At 60.0% G+C, this 21,933-nt stretch overlaps 3 protein-coding genes across 12 annotated transcripts in view; 2 read left to right on the forward strand and 1 right to left on the reverse strand.

Moving 5' to 3' along the window:
* EMC10 (ER membrane protein complex subunit 10) overlaps positions 1–21,933 on the reverse strand; it is a 43,760-nt gene that overhangs the window by 18,080 nt on the left and 3,747 nt on the right. For 4 of the 8 annotated variants that reach the window (XR_014060711.1, XR_014060710.1, XM_081514835.1 and 1 more), the window contains one exon: positions 21,713–21,806. Coding sequence is in view for 6 of the 8 variants with exons in the window: in XM_081514835.1 (XP_081370961.1) it covers positions 21,713–21,806 (94 nt within the window). In the remaining 2 variants the exon portion in view is untranslated. Of the gene's footprint in view, positions 1–19,512; positions 20,686–20,886; positions 20,974–21,712; positions 21,807–21,933 lie in introns of those variants that run through there. The other 4 variants (XM_081514838.1, XM_081514841.1, XM_081514837.1 and 1 more) reach the window with 2 other exon arrangements.
* Positions 63–4,340, forward strand: JOSD2 (Josephin domain containing 2). Of its 3 annotated transcripts, none has more exons than XM_081514932.1 (5): positions 63–182; positions 793–955; positions 2,529–2,654; positions 3,765–3,959; positions 4,057–4,340. In XM_081514932.1, exons 2-5 carry the CDS (start codon positions 810–812, stop codon positions 4,154–4,156), a joined length of 567 nt encoding a protein of 188 aa, XP_081371058.1. In that variant the 5' UTR covers positions 63–182; positions 793–809; the 3' UTR covers positions 4,157–4,340. The 3 variants fall into 3 exon arrangements, with proteins under 3 accessions (XP_081371058.1, XP_081371056.1, XP_081371057.1); XM_081514930.1 differs by having other exon boundaries at positions 796–955; XM_081514931.1 differs by having other exon boundaries at positions 63–173; positions 796–955.
* Positions 7,795–16,449, forward strand: LOC145515126 (uncharacterized). Its single transcript, XM_081514795.1, has 2 exons — positions 7,795–15,420; positions 15,586–16,449. Exon 1 carries the CDS (start codon positions 12,395–12,397, stop codon positions 13,925–13,927), a length of 1,533 nt encoding a protein of 510 aa, XP_081370921.1. The 5' UTR covers positions 7,795–12,394; the 3' UTR covers positions 13,928–15,420; positions 15,586–16,449.

Here is a 21,933-nt window from a genome sequence, read left to right on the forward strand (position 1 = left end):
GCTCGCGCTCTCGCCGGGGTCGCCGGGAATCGTAGTCCGGCTCGCGGGGGCCGCCGGGAGCTGTAGTCCGTTCCACTTGCCCAGTCAGCGCGGTGCCGCCTGCCCTGCGCTCTCGGAGCCCGGAGCCGCCGCCCGGGGGGATGCGGGAGCCCCCGGTTTGGGGGGGCAGAGAGGCAGGCGGGGTGAGGGGCGTTTCCAGGCAGCGGAGAGGGCGAGCGCCATGGTTGGGGTACAGGTCGGGGAGAGAGCTCTGTTACTCGGTGTTCGGGGAGGGGGCCCTGTTGCCAGCTGACAGGAGGCGAGAACTCTGTTGGCTGGTGACAGGGGAGGGGAGTCTTCTGTTGCTAGGCGACCAGAAGAGACCCTGTTACCTAGAGACGGGGAGGAGGCTTCCTTTATTGCTAAGTAACCAGAGGAGAGACTGATTACCTAGTAGGGGGAGGGGAGGGGGGAAGAGGAGGCTCCTCTGTTGCTAGGTAACCAGAGAGGAGGCCTGTTACCTAGGGACAGGGGAGAGGAGTTCTCTGTTGCTAGGTGACCACCACAGGGACCCATTCACTGAGGGATGTGGCGGGGGCGGGAGGGTGGCCTTCTGTTGCTAAGCGAGAGAAGAGAGAGCTTTTTTCCTAGAAATAGGGAATGGAGGTACTCTGTTGCCAGGAGATCGCCAGAGTCAGGGGCCCCTCAGGCTGCCCGAGCCCCCACTCAATGACGGTGGCCCCAAAGGCCTGCTGGCAGGTTGGGCTTCCAGATCCTAGACTCCTGAGCACCTTCTCCCCCCACCCCTCCAAGCAGGAGCCAAGGACGGCATGTCCCAGGCCCCAGGAGCTCAGCCAAGCCCGCCTTCCGTGTACCACGAACGGCAACGCCTGGAGCTCTGTGCCGTCCACGCCCTCAACAACGTCCTGCAGCAGCAGCTCTTCAGCCAGGAGGCTGCCGATGAGATCTGCAAGAGGTGACCATCACCCACCCCAACCCCTGGAGAAGCGGGGCTCACGGAGGCGGGGACACCCACCTGGGTCACGGAGCAAGGCTGGGGGCAGAGCCCTGCTGCTTTCTGCTGCCCCATCCCCTGCCCGGCTGGACTCCGGGGCTCAGAGACTGAGATGTTACCCAGGCATCTGCTCACCCCGCTGGGCTCAGCCCCTGACCAGGCCTCATCCTTTTACCTGGGCCCTCATCTTCTTAACTGGGCCCTCATCCTCACTGTCTTCCCACCTCCCAGCTTCTGGTTTATCTCATTCAGTCCCGGCTACACAGGGCTCCAGCACCGCACCTGCCCCTCCCCCACTCCCAGTCTCCTCGTGGCTCCCCCAGCACCACTGGCAGAAGCCCCAGGCTCCGCACCCAGCCTGATAACCAAAACCCTGTGTGCTGTGGTCCCCACCCGTCTCTGCAGCTTCATATCTCACTGCTTGCTTCCAGACAAATTCCCCTCTAGTCTCTGAATGAGCCCCACATGGTGCCCTGGGCCTTTGCACAGGCTGTTCTTTCTGCCTGGCACAGCTCTCTCTTCTTGGCAGCCTGGAGTGTGCCGCCTCACTATTCAGGATTTCAAGCATCACTTCTTTGTTATCACTCTGCCTGAGCCCCTCCTCTCTGGCCCCACTGCCTTCTGCACCCTCCCCTCAGCCTCCAGTCTCTCCCCTCCTGTCAGTCCCCCGTGTGACCCTATGCCCCCAGATGACCCTTTCTCCCCATCTCTTGCTCACAGCCCTCCCATGCCTCTGCCCCCACCATCTTCAGGCGGAGTCCCAGCCCCTCAGACTGATATTTTAGAATGTATTCATCCCCTCCCATCATTCAGAACAGGGATCAATCAACTCTTTCATGGCTCAGCCATGCTGGAGACTCAGAGATGAGTCCGCTGTGAGCCCCTGCCCTAAGGGAAGCCAAGGAAACAGATACACAGAAAAAGAATACACAACTTTCCCCCTCTCCAACCCCTCCCCCGGCCTTGCCCCCCAAAGGCCAAGAGACAGAACAAAGTTGCCTTTGTCTCAAGGAGGCGGGGCCCAGAGAGACAAGTGGGTTGGGGGACAGCTGGAGGGAAGGCTGGGGGCAGGACCACAGGAGATGCGGTGGGTCAGGTGGCTGCAAGGAATGGGATGGGCATGAAGCCAGGAGGCCAGCAGGGGCCAGATCCTGCCAGGGATGGCTGGGGGCTGGGGTTCTCTCCTGGGGTGACAGGGGTGCCAGGCCAGGCTGAGGGGCAGGGGCAGCACTGGGTGTAGAAGGAGCCCCTAGGAGGGGGAAGATTGGAAGCTGGGTGAGGGTCCAGGAGGAGGAAGGCAAGGCCTGAGCAGAGCTGTGGGTGGGGGACAGGGCCTACTTCCCTGAGGACAGGACGAGAGTCGGGGGACAGGAGGAACATGGCTAGGGGCTGATGAGTCAGCAGAGGGTTGAAGAGAGGGAAGAATCCCAAGGCTGGGTGACTCACGGACCCTGGGACGCTTTGGCTCGGTGAGGGAGGGGGAGGCCCTCTCAGGAACCCCCAACTCAGGAGGCCCTGACCACCTCCCAACCAGGTTGGCCCCAGACTCCCGGCTGAACCCCCATCGCAGCCTCCTGGGCACCGGCAACTATGACGTCAACGTGATCATGGCCGCCCTGCAGGGGCAGGGCCTGGCTGCCGTGTGGTGGGACCGAAGGAGGTGCGGGCCATAGCGCCGCGTCACGCGTGCTGAGCTGGGCGCGGTGGGTGCGGCGTGATGGCGGCTGGTGGGGGACGAAGCAGGGGGAGGGGAAGGGTGGATGGGAGGGAGGAAGAAAGGGGCAGAAGGGTGGAGGGTTTGCAGGGGTGGCTAACAGGGGTCTGGCCAGCTGAGGGCTCGGGAGGTGGTAGAGGGAAGGTCAGGCGGTGAGCTGATGGGTGGATGATTGGCAGATTGGTGGGTAAGTGGATGGTGAGTGGGCAGGTTGGGTGATGGGATATATGAATGGGAGGGTGGTTGAGTGAATGAAAGATAAAGGATGGATTGTTGATACGTGTGGGTCCGTGCTTAGTCACTCAGCCATGTCCAACTCTTTGCGACCCCGTGGACTGTAGCCCACCAGGCTCCTCTGTCCATGGAATGTTCCAGGCAAGAGTACTGGAGTGGGTTGTCATTTCCTGCTCCATGCCAACCCAGGGATCGAACCCACATCTCTCGAGTCCCCTGCATTGGCAGGTGGATTCTTTACCCCTGAGCCACCTGGGAAGCCCTCAGTTGATAGGCAGTGGATAGCAAACATCCAAGATGGTCGGCTGGATGGACGGATGGAAAGAGCGGATGAAGAGCTGGGTGGATGGTGGAGGAGTTGTTGGGCTGCCGGCTGGCTGGCTGCAGGTTGATTGCCTCAGTGGGTGGATGAGTGGCTCAATGAAGAGCGTGGATGGTGGGTGACTGTTCCATGGCTAGGAGGCTTGGATGGGTGGGTGGTGTATAATGGATGGATGATGGGTAGAATCAGCGGTAGATGTGTCAGGGCTGGATGGGAAGAGGGGTGGATGGTGGAGTTGTTGGGCAGGTGGTGCTTGGGGGCCTGGCTGGGTGGGTGCATGATGCGTGGGTAACAAATGGTCAGGCGGATGGGGGTGAAGGGTGACTTGTCGGGTGGGTGGCTGACTGGGAGGTTTGGGTGGGTGGGCAGCAGGTGAGTGGAAGGAAGGAAAGGGTGGGCTTGGGCGCCCACTGCTGCCACCAGCCCAGGCCCCACACACCCGGTCGTGTCAGGCCGGCGGGTGCCCACCTCTGACGGCGGCGTCCCCGCCCTGCCCACAGGCCCCTGTCCCAGCTGGCGCTGCCCCGGGTGCTGGGGCTGATCCTGAACCTGCCCTCACCTGTCTCCCTGGGGCTGCTGTCCCTGCCCCTGCGCCGGCGGCACTGGGTGGCCCTGCGCCAGGTGGACGGCGTCTACTACAACCTGGACTCCAAGCTGCGGGCACCCGAGGTGCTGGGCGACGAGGACGGCCTCAGGTAAGGGGGCGCGGCTCCAGGGCCGGGGGCCACGGGAGGTGGCCTGTCCCTCCTCCCCACCCCCGCCAGGCCTCAGCCTCCCCACCTCTGCGCCCAGGGCCTTCCTGGCAGCCGCGCTAGCTCAGGGCCTGTGCGAGGTGCTGCTGGTCGTGACCAAGGAGGTGGAAGAGCAGGGCTCCTGGCTGCAGGCAGACTGACTCCAGGAGGAGGGGAGCACAGCTGCCCACCCGGAGCGGCCCCGGCGACCACATCAGCCTCCCAAGCAAGCGCCAGGGACCCAGCGGAGGCCCCAGCCCTGTCTCCCCGCCCCCCCCACCCCGTACCCGCCAACCCCACATCCCGCCTCATGCCGCTGCTGCCTCAATAAACCTGGTAATTTGCTCCCGGCCTGGCCCGTGTCTTACCGGGGACCCCTTTCCTTCAGTTACTCCCGTTTATCAGAGAGACCTAAGCGGGTCAGGCTACCTCCTGCGACACACTCACCTCTCAGGGCCTGTTTCCTCGTGGGGGTGGGGCGGGGCTGCACAGGGGAAAAGCAATGCAAATCCTTGCCCTCTGAAGGCCGGAGGGGGAGACTAGGAATAAGCCGGTGCAACCCACACTGTTTGGGGAGATGAGCCCCACAGAGAAGGTGAGGGTTGACTTCTCAATGCCCAGCTTGTCTACCAACTGGCAGTCGTGGCCCCAAAAGACATCACCGACCTCATCCAGGAACCTTCGAGTCTGGCTAATCCGCTGACCTCAAAGGCGGGAAATTGTCCTGCGTGGTTTGGGTCAGCCCAATATAATCCCGAGCGTCCTTAAAAGTGAAGGAGGCAGTGGGACTTCCCTGGTGGTGGTTCAGTATGGTTAAGACTCTGCGCTTCCACTGCAGGGGGGCAGGGTTCAGTACCTAGTTGTGGAACTAAGATTCCACACACGGTGCAGTGCGGCCAAAAAATTAAAAAAAAAAAAAAAAATTGGAGAGGCAGGAGAGGAGAATCAGAGAAAGACAGGTGATGAAGATGCTACATGGGAGGCTCGGGGGCTGGGGGTGTCTTTGAAGACAAGAGAGGGTCACGAGCCAGGAAAACAGGCAGCCTCTAGGAGCTGGAAGTGTGAAAATGAAAGTGTTAGTCATGTCCTATGGACTGCAGCCTGTCAGGGTCCTCTGTCCATAGAATTCTCCAGGCAAGAATATGGGAGTGGATTGCCCGTTCCTCCACCAGGGGATCTCCCCGGCCCAGGGATCGAACCTGGGTCTCTCTCACTGTGGGCAGATTCTTTACTGATTGAGCCACGGGGTCCTGGGCAGGGCTGGCTCTAGGAGGCTGAGCGGGGGCTCTCCAGGGAGCCAGTGGGAAGGGCGGGAGGGGCCGTTCCAGAATTAGAAACAGCCCCCAAGGAGACCTGGAATGTTGAGGGAGGCGATTTCTCCAGTATCTATCTGAGGAGGCGATTAGAGATAAGGGTAGATCCTGGCAGGCCCACTGTCCACAGGGCTTCCAAGAGCAGCTGGAGGGCTGGACCTGGCCCAGGGCGAGGCTGTGAGCAGGGGTGGGGGCGGATCGGTCCTGGATCCAGAAAGACCCCTCTGGGGCCATGTGGGGGCAGGCTGGAGGCCCAGGAGGAGGCTGAGGGTCCCCGTGGGAGATGAGGCCTGAGCCGGGACCCTGTGGGCAGGACAGAGGCGACAAGAGGGTCAGGGCACGCTGTAGGGGTGAGGGAGCGGGCAGGGAAGGAGGGGCCCCTGAGGCCTGGCCCTCGGGGGCCATGGGGCCACCCCAACAGATGGGACCCTGGGGTAGAGCAGCTGCCGGGGGCACACTGCTCTCGGTGGGATGCAAGGGGTATGACAGGCCGGGTGACATCAGGGGAGGAGAACCAGGGTCAGGGACTCAGGAGATGGCTCTAGGGGTCACGGGCCTGACCCAGGAGGCGTGAGCATAAGGGCAGGAAGTGGGCAAATGTAGGGCACCTCATTAGGTGCCAAGCAGAAATGGGGGACCCAGAGGCACAGGGAGGCTGTGGGCAGGGAGAGGCAGGCAGGGCCCCAGCTCGGGGTGGGGAGGGTGTGCATCACAAAGAGGAAGGCAGGACACAATGGGCCGTGGTGATGGAGGGACTTGGGCTTGGCGGATTCTGACTCCCAAGGCTTCAGAGGTCAAACAGCAACTGGTAAAAGTGAAAAGTCAAGCTGCACAAGGAACCTCCCTGGTGGTCCAGTGGCTAAGACTCCAGGCTCCCAATGCCAGCAGCGGGAGGTGGTGGTGGAGGTGGAGCAAGGTTCAATCCCTGGTCTCCCTGGTTGGGAACTGTATCCTACATGTAGCAACTAAGAGTTCATATACCACAGCTGAGACCCGGAGCAGCAAACGTATAAATATAAAACACAGTCAAGCAGCACATGCAGAGAAACTGCCGGGATCCCAGGACACCCCAACTCTAGGGGTGCCCCCCGGCCCCCCCCACTCCCCCCAGGCTCTGATCTGGCCCTCCCTTGCTGTCCCTCTCTTGGGCTCTCTTTCCGGGTGTTTCTCTCGCAGGCTCTGTCTGTCTGTCTGTCTCTCTGGGCCCTCTGCGGCCCACTCCCCCGCGCCGTGCCTGTCGCCTGTCCCTTTAGGTCCCAGACAGCCTGGCGGGGCTCCCTGAGTGTTTCTATTTCTGGGCCTGAGTGATCTTCCCAGGTGCCTTCTCCGCGGTGGCCTAATATGGTCCGAGGAGCGGGAGCCTTCGGGGCAGGGGGGTGGGACCCCAGGGGTTGGGACGGGTGGGGGCGTGGGGGTCCGGCAGCCTCCCTCCTCCTACTCCCAGCCCCACCTCAGGTGCTAACCCACCCCTGCTCTGCACAGGCTAGAGCACCAGCAGGCCGGGCCGGTGCACGGATTGAGCTCCTACTGTTTGCCCCTTAAGGTGGGTGCAGGACCACCCTACGCAGCCTCTCTGGCCCCCACCTGCTGCCCCCGCCACCACCACCCTGCTTCTCACAAGCCTGTTCCTTGTCCCCAGGATGCCCAGCCACGCTGGTCCCAGAGCTTCAAGTGGTCAGGGGGCTCCTGGGGATCCCCGATTGCCCGTTGTGGGGGGAGGGGCCCAGGCAGACCCACTGGGAGTCTCAGTGCCTGCGGGGCTGCAGGAGAGGGAGGGGGAGGCAGGTGCAGGGGGAGATGACAGCTGTCCCGCGCCCCCCGAGCGCCGGATGCCGACAGCTGAGGCCCGATTTAGCTCTCGAAGCCCGGGTCTGGCCAGATAAGGGCGTGGGGGGTGCAGCCCCGCCCCCGGGGGCGACCCTTAAATCGCGGTCGGGTGCGGGGCGGGGCGGCCGCCGGCGATGCCAGGTGAGAGGGGCCGTGCTCCTTCCTGCCTCCCCGCGTCCCACCCGCTCGGCGCTGCCCTCTCTCTCCGGCTCTCTCCTCTCTCCCCTCTCCCTGCGGCGCCCGTCTCTCTCCCTCTGCCTTTCTCCGTCTCTTTGCATCTCGGACCCCCGCCCTCGCTGCTGTTTCTCCCCATCCAGTCCCTGATTCCGTCTCTGTCCTTTTCTCTTCCCCCACTTCTCTGGGCTTTTTCTTCCCACGACTCTCTCCTCTCTCTTTATCTCTGTCTGTCTCTCTCTCCCTCTCTGTCTGTCTCTCTCTCCCTCTCTCACTTTGCACCGCGCAGCGGGCGGGTTCTCAGTTCCCCGACCAGGAATCCAGCCCGCACGCCCCGCAGTGGGATCCCGGAGTCTTAGCCACTGGACCACCGGGGAAGTCCCCTTCCTGTCTCTTTCTTTCCATTTCCTTGTTTCTGTGGCTTTCCGCGCTCTCTCGCTTTCTCTTTCTCTCTGTCGCCCGCACAGCCCTTCTCTCTGCATCTCCGACCCTTCTGCCCATCCCTCTCCCGTCTCCCCTGTGTCTCCATCTCTCTCCTCGCTTCTCTCTCCCTCTGTCTCAATCTCTCCCTGCCTCTCCCAGACTCTCTCTCATGGGTCTCTCTCCTCTCTCTGACCCCACCTCTCCAGCGCCCCGGATGGAGCCGCCCTGGGGCCTCTGCTGCGGTTTCTGCTGAATAAAGCTGTTTCTATCCTCACCTCTCCAACTCCTCTCGCCTCCTTTCCTTTCTCACCCCTCTGCCTCTGAGCTCAGCAACACAGCCCCCCGCCCTGATCCCGGGGGGCGGGGCGGGTGTCGGGTACCCGGGGCTGGGGTCGGGGTTCCCCCTCCCAGAGAGACCACCAGAAACAGAGGCTGAGAGCCAGGTGGAAGAGATGGGGAGAAAGGCAGAGAGATATGTGCAGAGGGAGACCCGGAGACAGCAGGGGACAGGGACTCAAGAGACAGAGGCAGACCGGCTGGGGGCCACGGACTCAGAGATGGGGAGGGCCGGTGAGGGTGCAAGACCCAGAGACTCAGACAGACAGAGTGTGAGACCGGGGAGCGGCAGACACAGAGACTCAGAGGCTGACACACAGACATCAGGCAGTGCCCACGACCCCCCAGACACAGCAGACGGGGCTGATAGCCAGCACCCCTCCCACCCCCACCCCCGCCACCTCCGCCAGGCGGTGCCAAGCCCCAAAGAACAGAAGAACAACAGGCCGTTGTCCCACTCTGTGGTCCTTGGGGCAGCTGGGGAGGGGTGGGCTGGGGGCAGGGAGCCACCAAAAGCCTGACTTCAGCCTCCACCTTCAGACACCCCCACACCCGCCTTCTGGCCTTCCTGCTGGGGTCTCCACCCCCTTGAGCCTGCTTTCTGCTCTGCAGGGGAAGGAGCCAGGCATTTATGGAGCACCTGCTGGATGCACCCGGAATGCCTCCGTGCCTGTCCTGACACCCTCTCGTCTCCCTGACCCCCTTCTTTGGTGCCCTCTGCTTGTTCTTCCTGAACTTCCAGCTCTCTTCCTTGGAAGAGATGGGCATTTATTAAGTTCCTAGTGTTTGTCGGGCAGTTTCTGTCTGTGTTTGCCAGGCAGTTTCTATACACTGTCTCTGCACCTTCTACTCTCTTTGTTCTCCCATCCCTTCCACCCTGTTTCCTTTCCCTTCCTCCTGAACTGCGTGGTTTCTCCCGCAAGGAAATGGGCATGTATTGAGCACCTACTGTATGCTGGGGAATTTACAAACCCTGTCTCTTCTTACACTCTTTTCTCCCCCAATCCCTTTCTTCTCTCTCTATTCACTTCCTCTCCTTTCTGACTCTGCTTCCTCCTAGGGGAGGGAATGAACATATATTGAGCACCTACTGTGTGCCAGGCAGTTTACACACTTTCTCTCCCTTCCTCACACTCTCTTCCTCCCGTTTCTCCTCTGTCCTCTCGTCTTTCTGGGCTCTCTGCTCTCTGCCAAGGCAAGGAACACGCATTTATTGAGTACCTATGGTATACCAAGCAATTGCTTGTTCTTTCTCTACTCTCCTCACACCCTCTTATCTCCACTGACCTGTGGTCTTTGCTGTCCTGTGCTTCTTTCTGCTCTCTGCCAGGAGAGGAAATGGGCATTTATGAAGCACCGATTGTGTGCCTGGCAGTTTCCTTCCACTCCCCCTGCCCCTTGATTCTCCCTGTTCATCTCTGACTTCTCCTTTTTTCTGCTGTCTGCCCTTTCTTGGGGACGAAAAAGCAATTATGAAGCACCTACTGTATACCACACAATTCACACACCTCTCCCCCAGCTCATCTTCTCTTGCTTCTTTCTTCCTGCTCCTCTCATTTGGCCACCTTCTCCCTTCTGTGCTCTGGGCCTTCTTTGGGGAAGGGAACAAGCATTAATTGAGCACCTCCTCTTTGCCCCATGATTTACCTGCACTGCCTCCTTAGCCATTACCTCCTCCCTTCTGCTCCATCCTGTCACCTCCTTGGCCAGCCTTGCTTTACATGTGTCTTCTTTTTCCTCTTGTTCTCTCTCCTCCAAGGAAGAAAACGTGCATTTACTGAGCACCGCCTGTGTACTTCACCTGCACAATAGCATGTCTTCCTCCTCGTTTCCTCTCTTCTTGCCAGCTCCTTGTTCCAGCTTCTCCCCTTCCTCTCTGCCCCGCTGGCTCTCTCCTGGGGGAGGACTGGGCATGTATGAGTGCCTGCTGTGTGCCGCTCCTCCTATCAGCCATCTGTCTGTCCTGGCTTGCCTCACAAGCCCTGCTCTCTCTTCTCTTGCCCTCTTGGCTTCCTTTCCTCATCCTGGTTGCCTCCTCTGTCCCTGCTGCCAGGGAGGGGAGTGGGTATTTATTAAGTGCCTACTGTATTCCCACTGCTTTACCTACACTGTCTCCTTCCATCAACAGCTTCCATTGTCTCTGCTGGAGCTTCCTCTCTCCTCTCCTTTTCCTCCTGTCTTCATTCTCTTGGGAAGAGAATGAACACTTTAAGAGCACCCACTGTATGCCTGGCTCTTTCCACCCCTGGTCCTCTCTCCTCAGGCTGTTTCTTGCTCTATTTTTCCTCCGTAGTGGTGGTTTCTTCATTTCTTTTCTGACTTGGCTTCTCTCTCCTGAAGAAGGGAATGAGTGGGCATTGATTGAGCACCAACTGTGTGCTGGGCTTTTCATAAAGTACAGTGTCCCACCCCCCTACACTTGGCTGCCTCTTTTCTCCCTTCCTGCTCTCCTCACTCTCCACCAGAAAGGGAAGGAGCACTAATTATGCACCAACTGCGTGCTGGGTGACTCACACTGCGGCCTGTTCTTAGATCCTCTGTTCTCCCCTGCCCCCTCCTCTCCTGCTCCTCCTCCTCCTCAGCAGTGGAAGCTCTCAATTTTCCAGACACAAGGGGTCTGGGCACTGTAGGAAGGGCCCATCGTCTTCGCCTCGTGGTGCTGGATGAGGCCAACTGATGAACGATGGGGCTCCAGCTGGATTTCTTCATTGGGGGAGGATATATGGGTCATAGCAGCCACTGCCTCGTGGGGGGGGGTGATGAAGGAGACCGGGAGGGAAAAGCAGGATGGGAGTGCTTGTTCTTCCTCTGGTCGTGAAGTCGGGTGAAGTCGGGTGCTTAGGTCCCCGAGGTGCTGCCTTCTTGGCTTCCACCCCCGCCCCCACCTCAGGAAGCAGCTGAGGAAACTGAGGCTCTGCCGAGGGTGAAGGGGGTGGGCAAGAGAACTCTTGATTCTCTGAGGCCTGATTCACCGGGCCCTGTGTCTCCCTCCCTCCGTGAGCCTGGCTGAGGGCCCTTCTCTCCCTGGGCCTCTGTCTCCTCTCTGCCTCTCCCTCTGACCCCTGTCTCTCTCACTAGGCCTTCTCGGTCTCCCTGTCTCTTCCCCTCCCTCCCGTTCTCTGTCTCACGCTCTCTGCACCACCTCCCCCTCCAGCTTTTTCTCTTTCTCCTCTGCTCCTCTGCCTCACATGGTTTCTCAGACACACTCACATTCCTGGATGAATTTCCCCCACGCTGGTTTCCTTTGCGCACACCTTCTCGATGAGGCCTTTCTCTTCCACTTCTGTCCGTGCTCCTCCGCCCTCTCCTCCCTGCTCCACCTCCTGTCTGTCTGTCTCTCTCCGCACAGACCCACCCCCAGGTTCCTCTCACCCGTCTTTTACCCTGATCCTCAGTTTCCTCCTCTTGAATTCACACACACACTGCTTCCCCACCCGCCCCCGTTTCTCTTCCTTAAACTGTGTTCCTGTCCTCCTTTGGGCTCCCCCGGGGACTCAGATGGTAAAGAGTCCGCCTGCAATGCAGGAGACCGGTGTTCAATCCCTGGGTCAGGGAGATCCCCTGGAGAGGGGCACGGCAACCCACTCCAGTGTTCTTGCCTGGAGAATCCCAGGGACAGAGGGGCCTGGCGGGCTAAGTCCCTGGGGTCACGGCTGAGCGGCTAACACCCTCACTCTCACCGCAGCCTCTCCTGCTCTCCCCACGAGGGCCCCGCTGCCTTCCCGTCCAGTCCTGTCCTCGCTCTTACTCCCACTCCGTTCTCCCTGCATCTTATTTACTTGGCTGTGCTGTGTCTTAGTTGCGGCGCGCAGGATCCTTAGTTGTGGAGTGGGAACTCAGTTGCAGCAGGTGGGATTGGCTCCCTGATCGGGGATTGAACCCGCACCCCCGCACTGGGAGCTCAGAGCCTCAGCCACCAGGCCTCCAGGGAGGTCCCTCCCCGCATCCTCTTTTCAGTGGTCTTGTCCTCAGCTTTCCTCCTCCTCCGCCTTCTCTCCCCTTCCTCGCCCCACTCCTGGTATTGCCCTTCCTGCCACCCTGTCCTCACTCACGCCCTCCTTTCCCTGGAGACAGCTGCCCACAGCCCCCTCCCCGAGCCCCTTCCCTCACCTGTCCCTCCCGGTCTCTCCCTCCCACACCTGCTCCCACACATCTGGGGTTGGCAGCCTCTCCCGCCCCCACCCTCCCCGCCCTGTCCCCTGGCCCGGTCTGACTCCCACAGCTGGGGAGGCCCCTCTGCTGGCCCGTGGTGCTGGTGGTATTTTTATCCTGTCTCAGAACGGACGGTCCTGGGATGAAGGTTTCACAGTTTACGGAATCCGTGTCATGTCCCGCCCGGTCCCAGGACCGTCAGCTGCATGTGTTCATCCGTCTGCAGCTCATCGTGAACCAGGACGCGGGACACTGTCCCCTGACCTGGCACCTTATCGCTCGGGAGGTGGCAAACCTTCCCTTCCTTCCTGTCCCTCTCTCTCCCTGTCTCTCCCTGTCTGTCTCTGTCTGTCTCTCTTGCTCCCTCTCTTTCTCCCTGTCTCTGTCTCTCTCTCTCTCCCTGCCTCTCTCTCTGTCTCTCTCTCCCGGTCTCTCTCTCTCTCCCTCTCTCTCCCTCTGTCTCTCTCTCTCCCTTTCTCCCTATCTCTGTCTCTCTATCTCTCCCTGTCTCTCTCTCTGTCTCTCTCTCCCGGTCTCTCTCTCTCTCCCTGTCTCTCTCTCTCCCTCTGTCTCTCTCTCTCCCTCTGTCTCTCTCTCTCCCTTTCTCCCTATCTCTGTCTCTCTATCTCTCCCTGTCTCTCTCTCCCAGTCTCTCTCTCTCCCTGTCTCTCTCTTTCTCTGTCTCTCCCAGTCTCTCTCTCTCCCTGTCTCTCTCTCTCTCTCCCTCTCTGTCTCTCTCACTCCCTCTCTTTCTCCCTGTCTCTGTCTATCTCTCCCTGTCTCTCTCTCTCTCCCTGTCTCTCCCTCTCTCTCTCTCCCTCCCTCTCTCTGTCTCTCTCGCTCCCTCTCTTTCTCCCTGTCTCTGTCTATCTCTCCCTGTCTCTCTCTTCCGGTCCCTCTCTCTCTCCCTGTCTCTCTCTCTCCCTCTCTCTCTTCCTGTCTCTCCCTCTCTCTCTCCCCCCCTCCCTCTCTGTCTCTGTCTCTTCCACTCCCTCTGTCTCTCTCTCTCCCTCTTTCTCCCTATCTCTGTCTATCTCTCCCTGTCTCTCTCTCCCAGTCTCTCTCTCTCCCAGTCTCTCTCTCTCTCCCAGTCTCTCTCTCTCTCCCAGTCTCTCTCTCTCCCTGTCTCTCTCTTTCTCTGTCTCTCCCTGTCTCTTTCTCTGTCTCTCCCTGTCTCTTTCTGTCTCTCCCTGTCTCTCTCTCTGTCTCTCTCTCCCTGTCTCTGTCTCTCTCTCCCTGTCTCTCCCTGTCTCTGTCTCTCTCTCCCTGTCTCTGTCTCTCTCTCCCAGTCTCTGTCTCTCTCCCAGTCTCTCTCTCTCTCCCAGTCTCTCTCTCTCCCTGTCTCTCTCTTTCTCTGTCTCTCCCTGTCTCTTTCTCTGTCTCTCCCTGTCTCTTTCTGTCTCTCCCTGTCTCTTTCTCTGTCTCTCTCTCCCTGTCTCTGTCTCTCTCTCCCTGTCTCTCCCTGTCTCTCTCTCCCTGTCTCTGTCTCTCTCTCCCTGTCTCTGTCTCTCTCTCCCTGCCTCTGTCTCTGTCTCTCTGTCTCTCTCTCCCTGTCTCCCTCTCTCCCTGTCTCTGTCTCTCTCCCTGTCTCTGTCTCTCTCTCCCTGCCTCTGTCTCTGTCTCTCCATCTCTCTCTCCCTGTCCCCCTCTCTCCCTGTCTCTGTCTCTCTCTCTCCCTGTCTCTCTCTCTTTCCCTCAGCCATCTAATGCCCTGGGGAGGCCCCAGGTGTAAGCAGGGAGGCGTGTCCTCCGCTGGCTCAGGCCTCACCCTCCTTCCCAGTCCCTTTTCCACTTCTCCCTCTACCTCTCGGTTCGCCTGTGTTCCCCATTCCCTTCTTTCCGCCCCATTCCTCCCTACTCACCTCCCTCCATCCTCCCCCTGCCCTGCACCGCCCTTCCCTCTGCCCCTCCCTTGGCCTCCTGGAGTGTGTGTGCATGCATGTGTGCAAGAGAGACCCTGCAGGACCCCTCTTCAGTGTGTGTGTGTGTATGTGTGTGTGTGTGTGAGAGAGAGAGAAAGAGACAGAGACCCTGCAGGACCCCTCTCCCTCCTTCCCCCCCCCCCCCGCCCTCCACCCTTCTCTCCTCCTCTCCACCCTGGTCTGCCTCTCTCTCTCTCTCTCCCCCTCCTTCTAGGGTTTCCACTCCACCCCCTCCTCTCCCGCTGGCCTCTCCTCTGCTTACAGCCTCCTCCCTCCTCCCCTCGTCTCTCCCTCTTCCCTCCCGGCCCCCTGACTCTCCCCTCGGCTCACACTCCTCTTCTCTCCCTACCGGCTCCCCCTCCCACCCAGGCTGGCCCTGCTCCGTCCCCTTCACCGCTCTCTCCCCGCTCTCTCCCGTCTTCGAGCCTCTCTCCTCCTGCCTGCCCCTCCTGCCCCTCTCCCCCTTCCCGGCCTTCGCTGTCTTCTCCTCTTCCCTCTCCTTCCGTCTTCCTACTTGCTCCCTTCATTCTCCCCCTTCTCTCCCCTCCTCTCCTAGTCGTCACTGTCTCTCTCTCTCTTCCCTCTGCGGTCTGACAGCCTCCTCCCCCCCGCTTCTCCTCTTTGTGCCCCCGCCCCCTCTCCCCCCTCCCCCCCTCCCTTCTACCCCAGCCCCCCACGGCTCCCTCCCCACCGGTCTTCCCCTCCCCTCTCTCCTCTCCGCCCCCTTCCCTCGGGGCCTCCCCCAGTCTCCGTTCCCCCACCCGTTGTCCCCTCTGAGAGGCCCCTCTCTCCTGCATGTCCCCCACTCCTCTCCCCCCTCTTTCCTCTCCCTTCCTGCCTCCATCCCTTCTCTCTTCACTCAGTCGCCTTTCCTTCTCCTCACCCTTCCTCTTTCCCTCTCTCTCTAGCGGCTCTTTCCTACCCCTCCCACCTTCCTGTCTCCTCCCTCTCTCCCTCTCTGGATCTGTCATCTCCCTCTCTGTCTTGGGATGCCCCTGCACTGCCCCCCATGTCCTCACCCCAAGGGCTCCCAGGGCTCCTCTCCCGCCCTTGGGACTTTCATGTTCCCAAGTTCTGAGCTGATGGCCGAGTCGCCAACCCAGGGCAGGGCTGTCAAGCCGGAGCCCCCGAGCTGGAAGCACCTATGTGACACCCATTTTCTCTTTTTGTGTCTGCCCCGGACTCTGGACACTGCCTGGAGGGATCAAGTCGGCCCCCGTGCAGGGGAACGAGGAACGGGCTCAGAGGCAGGAAGCAAGTTGGCTAGACAAACGGCACGTAAGTGGCGGGGCGGGGACCGGGTGGGACGCCCTGCGGTTGACGAAGGAGTCGGCTCCTTGACTCTGTTGAGCCCTGGACTTGGGTCTGAGCTTGGTGAGGAGGGGGCTGCCTCCTTCCTGAGCCGTTCTCCTCCCCAACCCTCCACCGTCTTCCCTTGCTCAGGCGGCGTGGAGCACACCAGCAGCTGGGAGGACTCCACCCAACGCCTACTCCACCGATGAGAAAATAGGTGCCAGGTGTTCCTGAAGACCAGCATCCGCCAGGACGGAGACCTCAAGGGAACCCCGACGGCGTTTCCAAAGGACTGACTGCGCCCCCGTAGGGCCCTTCTCTCCCCTAAGACGGCCCACGTGGGTCAGCGAGATGCCCCAGGATCGCCGAGAGGCACTCTCGGACTGTGGTCGTCCATCGCCACCTACCGGCGGAAGACAAAACTGCAACCCAGCTCTAACAGACACTAGGACCGGCGGACACAAAGGAGGACAGTGCCTGGGGGTGAGGGAGGGGCTGGAGTGGGCGGAGAGGAGAGAATTTGCAAAATTCTGTAAAAATTAAAACCTTTTCTAGCCTAACCAATAGATAAACATCACACTCAGCAAGCTTCTTGGTATGCCAGCTTAGAGCTCCAACTGCATGTGTGTTTTCAAGTCATGGGTGGGTGGGTTCTCTACTGACTGCCATGGAGACGCACGGTGTCAGTGCTTTGGGAAATGCAGGAGGGGGGGTTCAGTTTACACAATGTGCTGGGGAGCCTATTTCTAGGAATTGGGCCAAATTGAGTTTGATTCCTCTACCGTGATCTCGCTGAATGCAAGGCGGCTTCCAGCAAAGGTGAACGGCTGACAAACAGCCAAACATTGGTCCCTGACTCTCACCTGGAGTCTCTGACTGGCTAAAGAAAGAAACCTTTAGAGTTGTTTCCAGAAGCTACCTGCTTCAGTGCACAATTTGGGGTGGCAAAGATTCTTTAAAAATACCGAAATCAAGTTTATGTTAATATATTTTAAAAGAATAGTTGCCAAACGACTATTTTGTGTGTGTGCTCAGTCACGTCCAATTCTTTGCGACTCCATGGAGCCCACCAGGCTCCTCTGTCCACGGGATTTCCCAGGCAGGAATACTGGAGTGGGTTACTATTTCCTTCTCCAGGGGATCTTCCCGACTCAGGGATGGAACCCGAGTTCTTTCGTCTCCTTCATTGGCAGGTAGGCTCTTTATTGCTGAGCCAACTGTTCTCAACACACCCAGATGACGGTATGAAGGCCTAGGTGGGGGGAGGGGTTTCCCCAGTGCCAGGGAACAGGTGGCATTCTGTGGGGCAGGAAATTGGGGAGGGGCGTTCCCTCCACTGAGTATTCGCCTCATGGGTGCTCAGCACCTGTCTTAGACCAGACGTCAGGAGGCTGGGGTGAGGAAGTGGGAGGGAGAGAGTGAGGGCTGAGCTCGGTGGAGACAGAGGGGAAGGCTGGGGACAGAGAGGAAGGCGTGAAACAGGACAAGGAGGGGTGGGGGCCTGCACGGTGGGAGAGGAGGGGGGAAGGTGTTTGCAGTCTGGCCTGGGGGCATCTAAGTGAATCAGGAACCAAGGCTGGGGTAGTGATTCAAGAGGCAGAAGAGGAAGAGACCAGAGGGCCTCACGGGCCAGGCTGAGGGCTGGGAGTCAGTCCTGAGGGTACTGGGAGCCGAGGAGCAGGGGCAGCTCTGGGTCAGAAAGCCCTCCGTGAAGGGGAGGGCCTTGAGGGGGCACACTGGAGGCTGGGGAGGGGGTCCACGTGCAGGACGACGAGGCCAGGGCTGGGGCCGCAGGTGGAGGGAGGAGGCAGGGAAGAACAAATGGGAAGGCGGCCCAGCCTTCTGTGGGGGGTGGGGGCATCACTCACTGTGCGTGTCCAACTCTGTGTGACCCACAGACTGAAGCCCGCCAGGCTCCCCTGTCCGTGGGATTCTCCAGGCAGGAAGACTGGAATGGGTTGCTGTGCCCTCCTCCCAAGGATCTTTCCGATCCAGGAATCGAACTTGTGTCTCTTACATCGCCTGCAGGCGGGTTCTTTACCTCTAGCCACCTGGGAAGCCCGGCACCATTCACAGGCGCACAGATTCCTGGAGGACACGGACTCCCTTGGCAGTCCCCAGGGCACAAGGGAAAGGAGCTTGGGGTCTGGAGAACCTGGAGGAGAGTCAGGGCTGGAGACGGGCTTGGGAGCCATCAGGAAGGGTTGCTCCCAACCTCCAGTGTGAACGAGCGGCTAGCGGCTACGGAGGTTGGGCAGGGGGGGTCCTGCACACACGAGTGGGCAATCAAGCAGGCACATGGGGATCCCTGCAGCACCCAAAGGTCCATTGACAGACCAGTAGGATCCACTCAGAGCCAGCCACGAGGTGCAACGAGACCCACTCCGTATCAGACACGGAAACCTCCCTGTCTTCTGTCGGGTGGTGGGGAGCTAGGGTAGCATATTTTTGCAAGAACTGTACATACAGACCTTCTGATTTCTGAAAGGAGTTTCTACAGAGTGAGGCGCAGGAGACTGAAAGCTCGGGCTTTCAGTGCAGGGAAGATGTGCCGGGCTGGGGTGAGCAGAAAGCTCTGTGCATTGGATGCTACAGAATCCTTTGGGTTTTGTTTACTATCCCCAGATACCCTGATCAATCAAAAGAAAACAGTGACTGTGCTCTCCAGGGATGGGCAAGATTGAGAAGAGAAGTTTAACTGGGACAGAGCGCCAGGAAGCCGGCACCAGCTTGGATACTGACTAGAATATGCTACAGAGTTAACTCTGCCAGCTTGAGAGCAGCTGAAAAAGTCTCAGAAGAAAGTAATCAGATGAAGACCTCAGATCTCAGGTTACTGAAAAAAAAAACAAAAATGGTCCAGCAAATGACTGGCAGGAGATCACAGCTGCGAATTAAAGGATCAAGAGCTCTTCATTCGTGAACACTGCCCATGAAAGCGTCCGTGACAGAATTCACGCGGAGCAGGAGAGATATCGGGCAGTGTCTCCTACCGGTGAAGGAAATGCCAGTTAGAGCAACTCGGGGACCCTTTCAGCTCTTAAAGCTACCAAAACAATGGGTAAACCAATAACTCCCAATGCTGGCAGGTGTGGGACACAACAGTCACACTTGAAAACACAGAGGCAGTGTTTCTCAGGCCTCTCATCACTGGGCAGAGGGGTGGCTGGGCCCCCGGAGGGTTGGGCTCTGAGCTCCTGGTTGGGCGTGGGCAGCCGCAGCAGGATCAGAATCCAAGGGCATCAGAAGACAGAGGGCACACAGAGGTCTCGGCATCATCAGATGAGTCACAAGAGGAACTCAAAAACATAAACACCACCGCGGAGCAAAGGAAGAAAGCGGCTCTCAAAAACACCAACTGCGCTGCCACGGTCTGCAGTCGTGTATTTCGGTCAAGTGTAAATGTTGTGAAAAAAGTAGGTGGAGGGCAGGCTGAATAAGCTCAGTGTCCCTTTCTGGGGGCACACGGAGGACAAGGCCCCTCTCTGGACATGGCTGAGGACAAAACCGCAGAAGATACAGACCTGGAGCACAACGGCAAGTGCAGGGCAGTGTACAATCCCCAACTTACTACTCTGGTTACAGAGAGGGGTGCACAGCCTTCCCGCTGGCTGGTGCTGGCAGTCACTCCAGGAGGGAAAACTACCTGAACGAGTCATCAGGGAGACTCCACCAAGCACCTTCCTTGGCCGTTTGGTCTGCTCGTAAAAATGTCTCTAACCTGCTGTAGTAATTCTACTTTGAGTCACGCGTCTGCGGGAAGTCAAACTCACACCAGGGACAGGCAGGTGACAGTCTTCAAGGTCGTGCTATGTATAACCACATAAGATGGGGGAGCCTGGTGGGCTACAACCCATGGAGTCGCAGAGTCAGACACGACTGAGCGACTTCACTTTCTTTCCTTCTATAGTTCCTTTTGGAGAAGGGAACGGCAGCCCACTCCAGTGTTCTTGCCTGGAGAATCCCATGGACAGGGCAGTGGGGGCGGGGGGGCCTGGTGGGCTGCAGTCTGTGGGGTTCCGAAGAGTCGGACAGGACTAAGCAACTAACACACAAAGCAGGAGGCAAGCTGAACGCTGAACGTTTAGGGGACGCTTTAATAAACTGCTACACACACACCAAGGAGCCTGATGTCACCGTTACCATGACAACGGCAACCATTGGGGGGGCGTTTCTGAATCACACACCCAGCGACCAGCAGAATTCAGTAGCGCCTGTACATCCTGACAGTTTCTTAGCCTAGTCAACAGCTGCGTTTGCCTGTTAAGTTGCAAGCTGCAACTTTCCAAAACGTTTACCTATTTCAATCATGTTGTCGATGTTTTTAAACAGACAGGAGGAGGAAGGGATATAAATGGCAAGGACCCAGCAAAGTCCCAGGGCAACAACCAGCCCAGGGAAGGGATTCTCTACATCATCTGGCCCCTGACTTCACTGCACGGTCGTTTGCTCTGTTTTGACTTCCAGCATCACTGGTTCAAGCCCAGAGCCTCTGGAGGGCCTGGCGTCCTAACAGCAGAAATTCCCAACTCCCACTAGAGCCGTGGGCAGATACAGGTCAGAGCAGGAGGAGCAGGGCTGTACAGACAGAGTGAAAAGAAGGCACTCCAGGCCAGCCCACCCCTGCTCTGTACCAGCTCTGGGCTTTGGGGAGCCCCAGGGTGCCCTCAAGACCACAGACAGGAGGCTGGTGTCTCAATCCAGTGCCAGACAAGTGAGGGGCATCCCCTGGCCTTGTGGGGTGAGGAGACCAGACAAGGGCACAGAGGCCGGAGAGAATGAGGCATGTTCCAACCCTGAAGGGCTTGGGGTAGGGGGTGGGTGAGGGGACCAGACGGGAGGTCAGAGTGGGACCAGGAGCGTGGTCTCTACCCTGCAGCAAAGGGATACCGCAGGGGCTGCAGTGGAGCCACGGGGGAAGGTGGGGTGCAGCCGGGCCCAGAACCCAGCCACCCCCACACCCACAGTAACTCCAAGCACAAGAGGGGAGGGACTCCTGGGGAGGGGGCGCCCTCCGACCCCCACGGATGGAGAGATGGACGGTCCGGAGAATCCCTCCTAAGATAGCCAAGGGCATGGGCACACTAGGCAGGAAGGGCGTGCTCCGGGCAAAAGAGGGCAGGCGGCGCCCAGGCCCCGCGCCCCTCACCGGCCACTGCCTCCGCTGCCGCCGCCGCCCCCGCCCTGGCCCCCGGCGTCCGGTGCTCCCGACATCATGAGGAAGAGGACGACTGGGACGATGTACATCCACTGTGAGCCAGCGGCATGGGGACGGACAGACGGACAGAGAAGAGAGGTGAGGTAAGCGGTGGCCCGGCCAGCGTGGGGGAGGTGGGCGCGGCGTGAGGGGAGGCGTGGGGGGAGCGGGCCCGGGTCCCCTACTGCACTACGGGCTGGGGGAGGGCTGGGGGGCTGCGGGGCGCGGGGAGGCGGGAGGGGGCGGGTCCTCACTCAGGCCTCGTGCGGCGGCGGTGCGGGCCCGGGGGCGGCAGGACGCAGGGCTGTGAGCAACACGGCCCCCCCCAGGATGAGGTGCCACTGAGGAGGGCGAGGGCACAGGTCAGGGCCAGCGGTGGCTGTGGCGTCCAGCGGCCGTCAGGGAGAGCGGGGCCCGGCCGGGCGCGCCCTCAGCCTCTCCAGGCCGCGTTTGCCCGCAGTTGGGTGGGTTGACTCTCCTAACCCCAGGAGTGACCAGCACGCTAACGAGGCCTCACTGGCTTCCGCGGGCCCCTGCCCTGGCCGCCCCAGCGTCACCAGCATCAAGGACCCTCAGCTCCCAGGCTCCCGGGCCCCTCCCCAGACCCTGCCACCCACCTCCCCCCTCCACTGTCTCCTTTCCAAACCTGTTCCCCTAGATCTCTACCTTTCACCCTGCAACCCCCACCCCCAGCATGGCTCAGGCCCCCTCTCCTGTCCTTGGTCCCGCATGGACCCCACCCCTCCCCGACCACTCCCACCTCTGCACTTCCTCCAAACTGGACAGACTGACACTGCCTGTGCTTGGTCTGACCCCGGCCCAGGCACCCAGGGGGATGACCCTGGCTGCCCTCACTGCCCAGCTCTGGGGCGGGCTGTTTTCTGAGACCAGATGCCCCATGACCACCGCCACGAGTAGACATGGGTGGGTTGCAGGGCGTGGGGCTCCAGCACTCAGCCCAGGGGCCAGGGAGCAGGCCCTGAATACAGGTGGGGAGCCAAGCAGGGCAGAGCGGGGCTTAGGATGGGAGGGAGAGGGCCGGTGGGGAAGGGCCCCAGGGGCAGGCAGAACCCCACTCACATATTTAGCGAAAAAGGACTTCTGCTCCTGGGGGTTCTTGGCCTTCTGGGCCTGCTCCATCTCCAGGCGCTCGATGAAAGCCGCTGTCTCGGGCCTGGGATGGTGGGGGTAGAAGGAGGAGATGGGATGAGGCGCCCCACCCATCCCCCAGAGGGCCCAGAAGGGTGGGGGAGGAGCAGGGTGGGAGGCTGGCCCGGCCCAGAGGGGCCTGGCTCTGTCCC

The sequence above is a fragment of the Giraffa tippelskirchi genome, chromosome 7 (genome assembly GCF_054371585.1).
Source record: "Giraffa tippelskirchi isolate mGirTip1 chromosome 7, T2T-mGirTip1v1.2.pri, whole genome shotgun sequence".
Classification (NCBI taxonomy): Eukaryota; Metazoa; Chordata; class Mammalia; order Artiodactyla; family Giraffidae; genus Giraffa; species Giraffa tippelskirchi.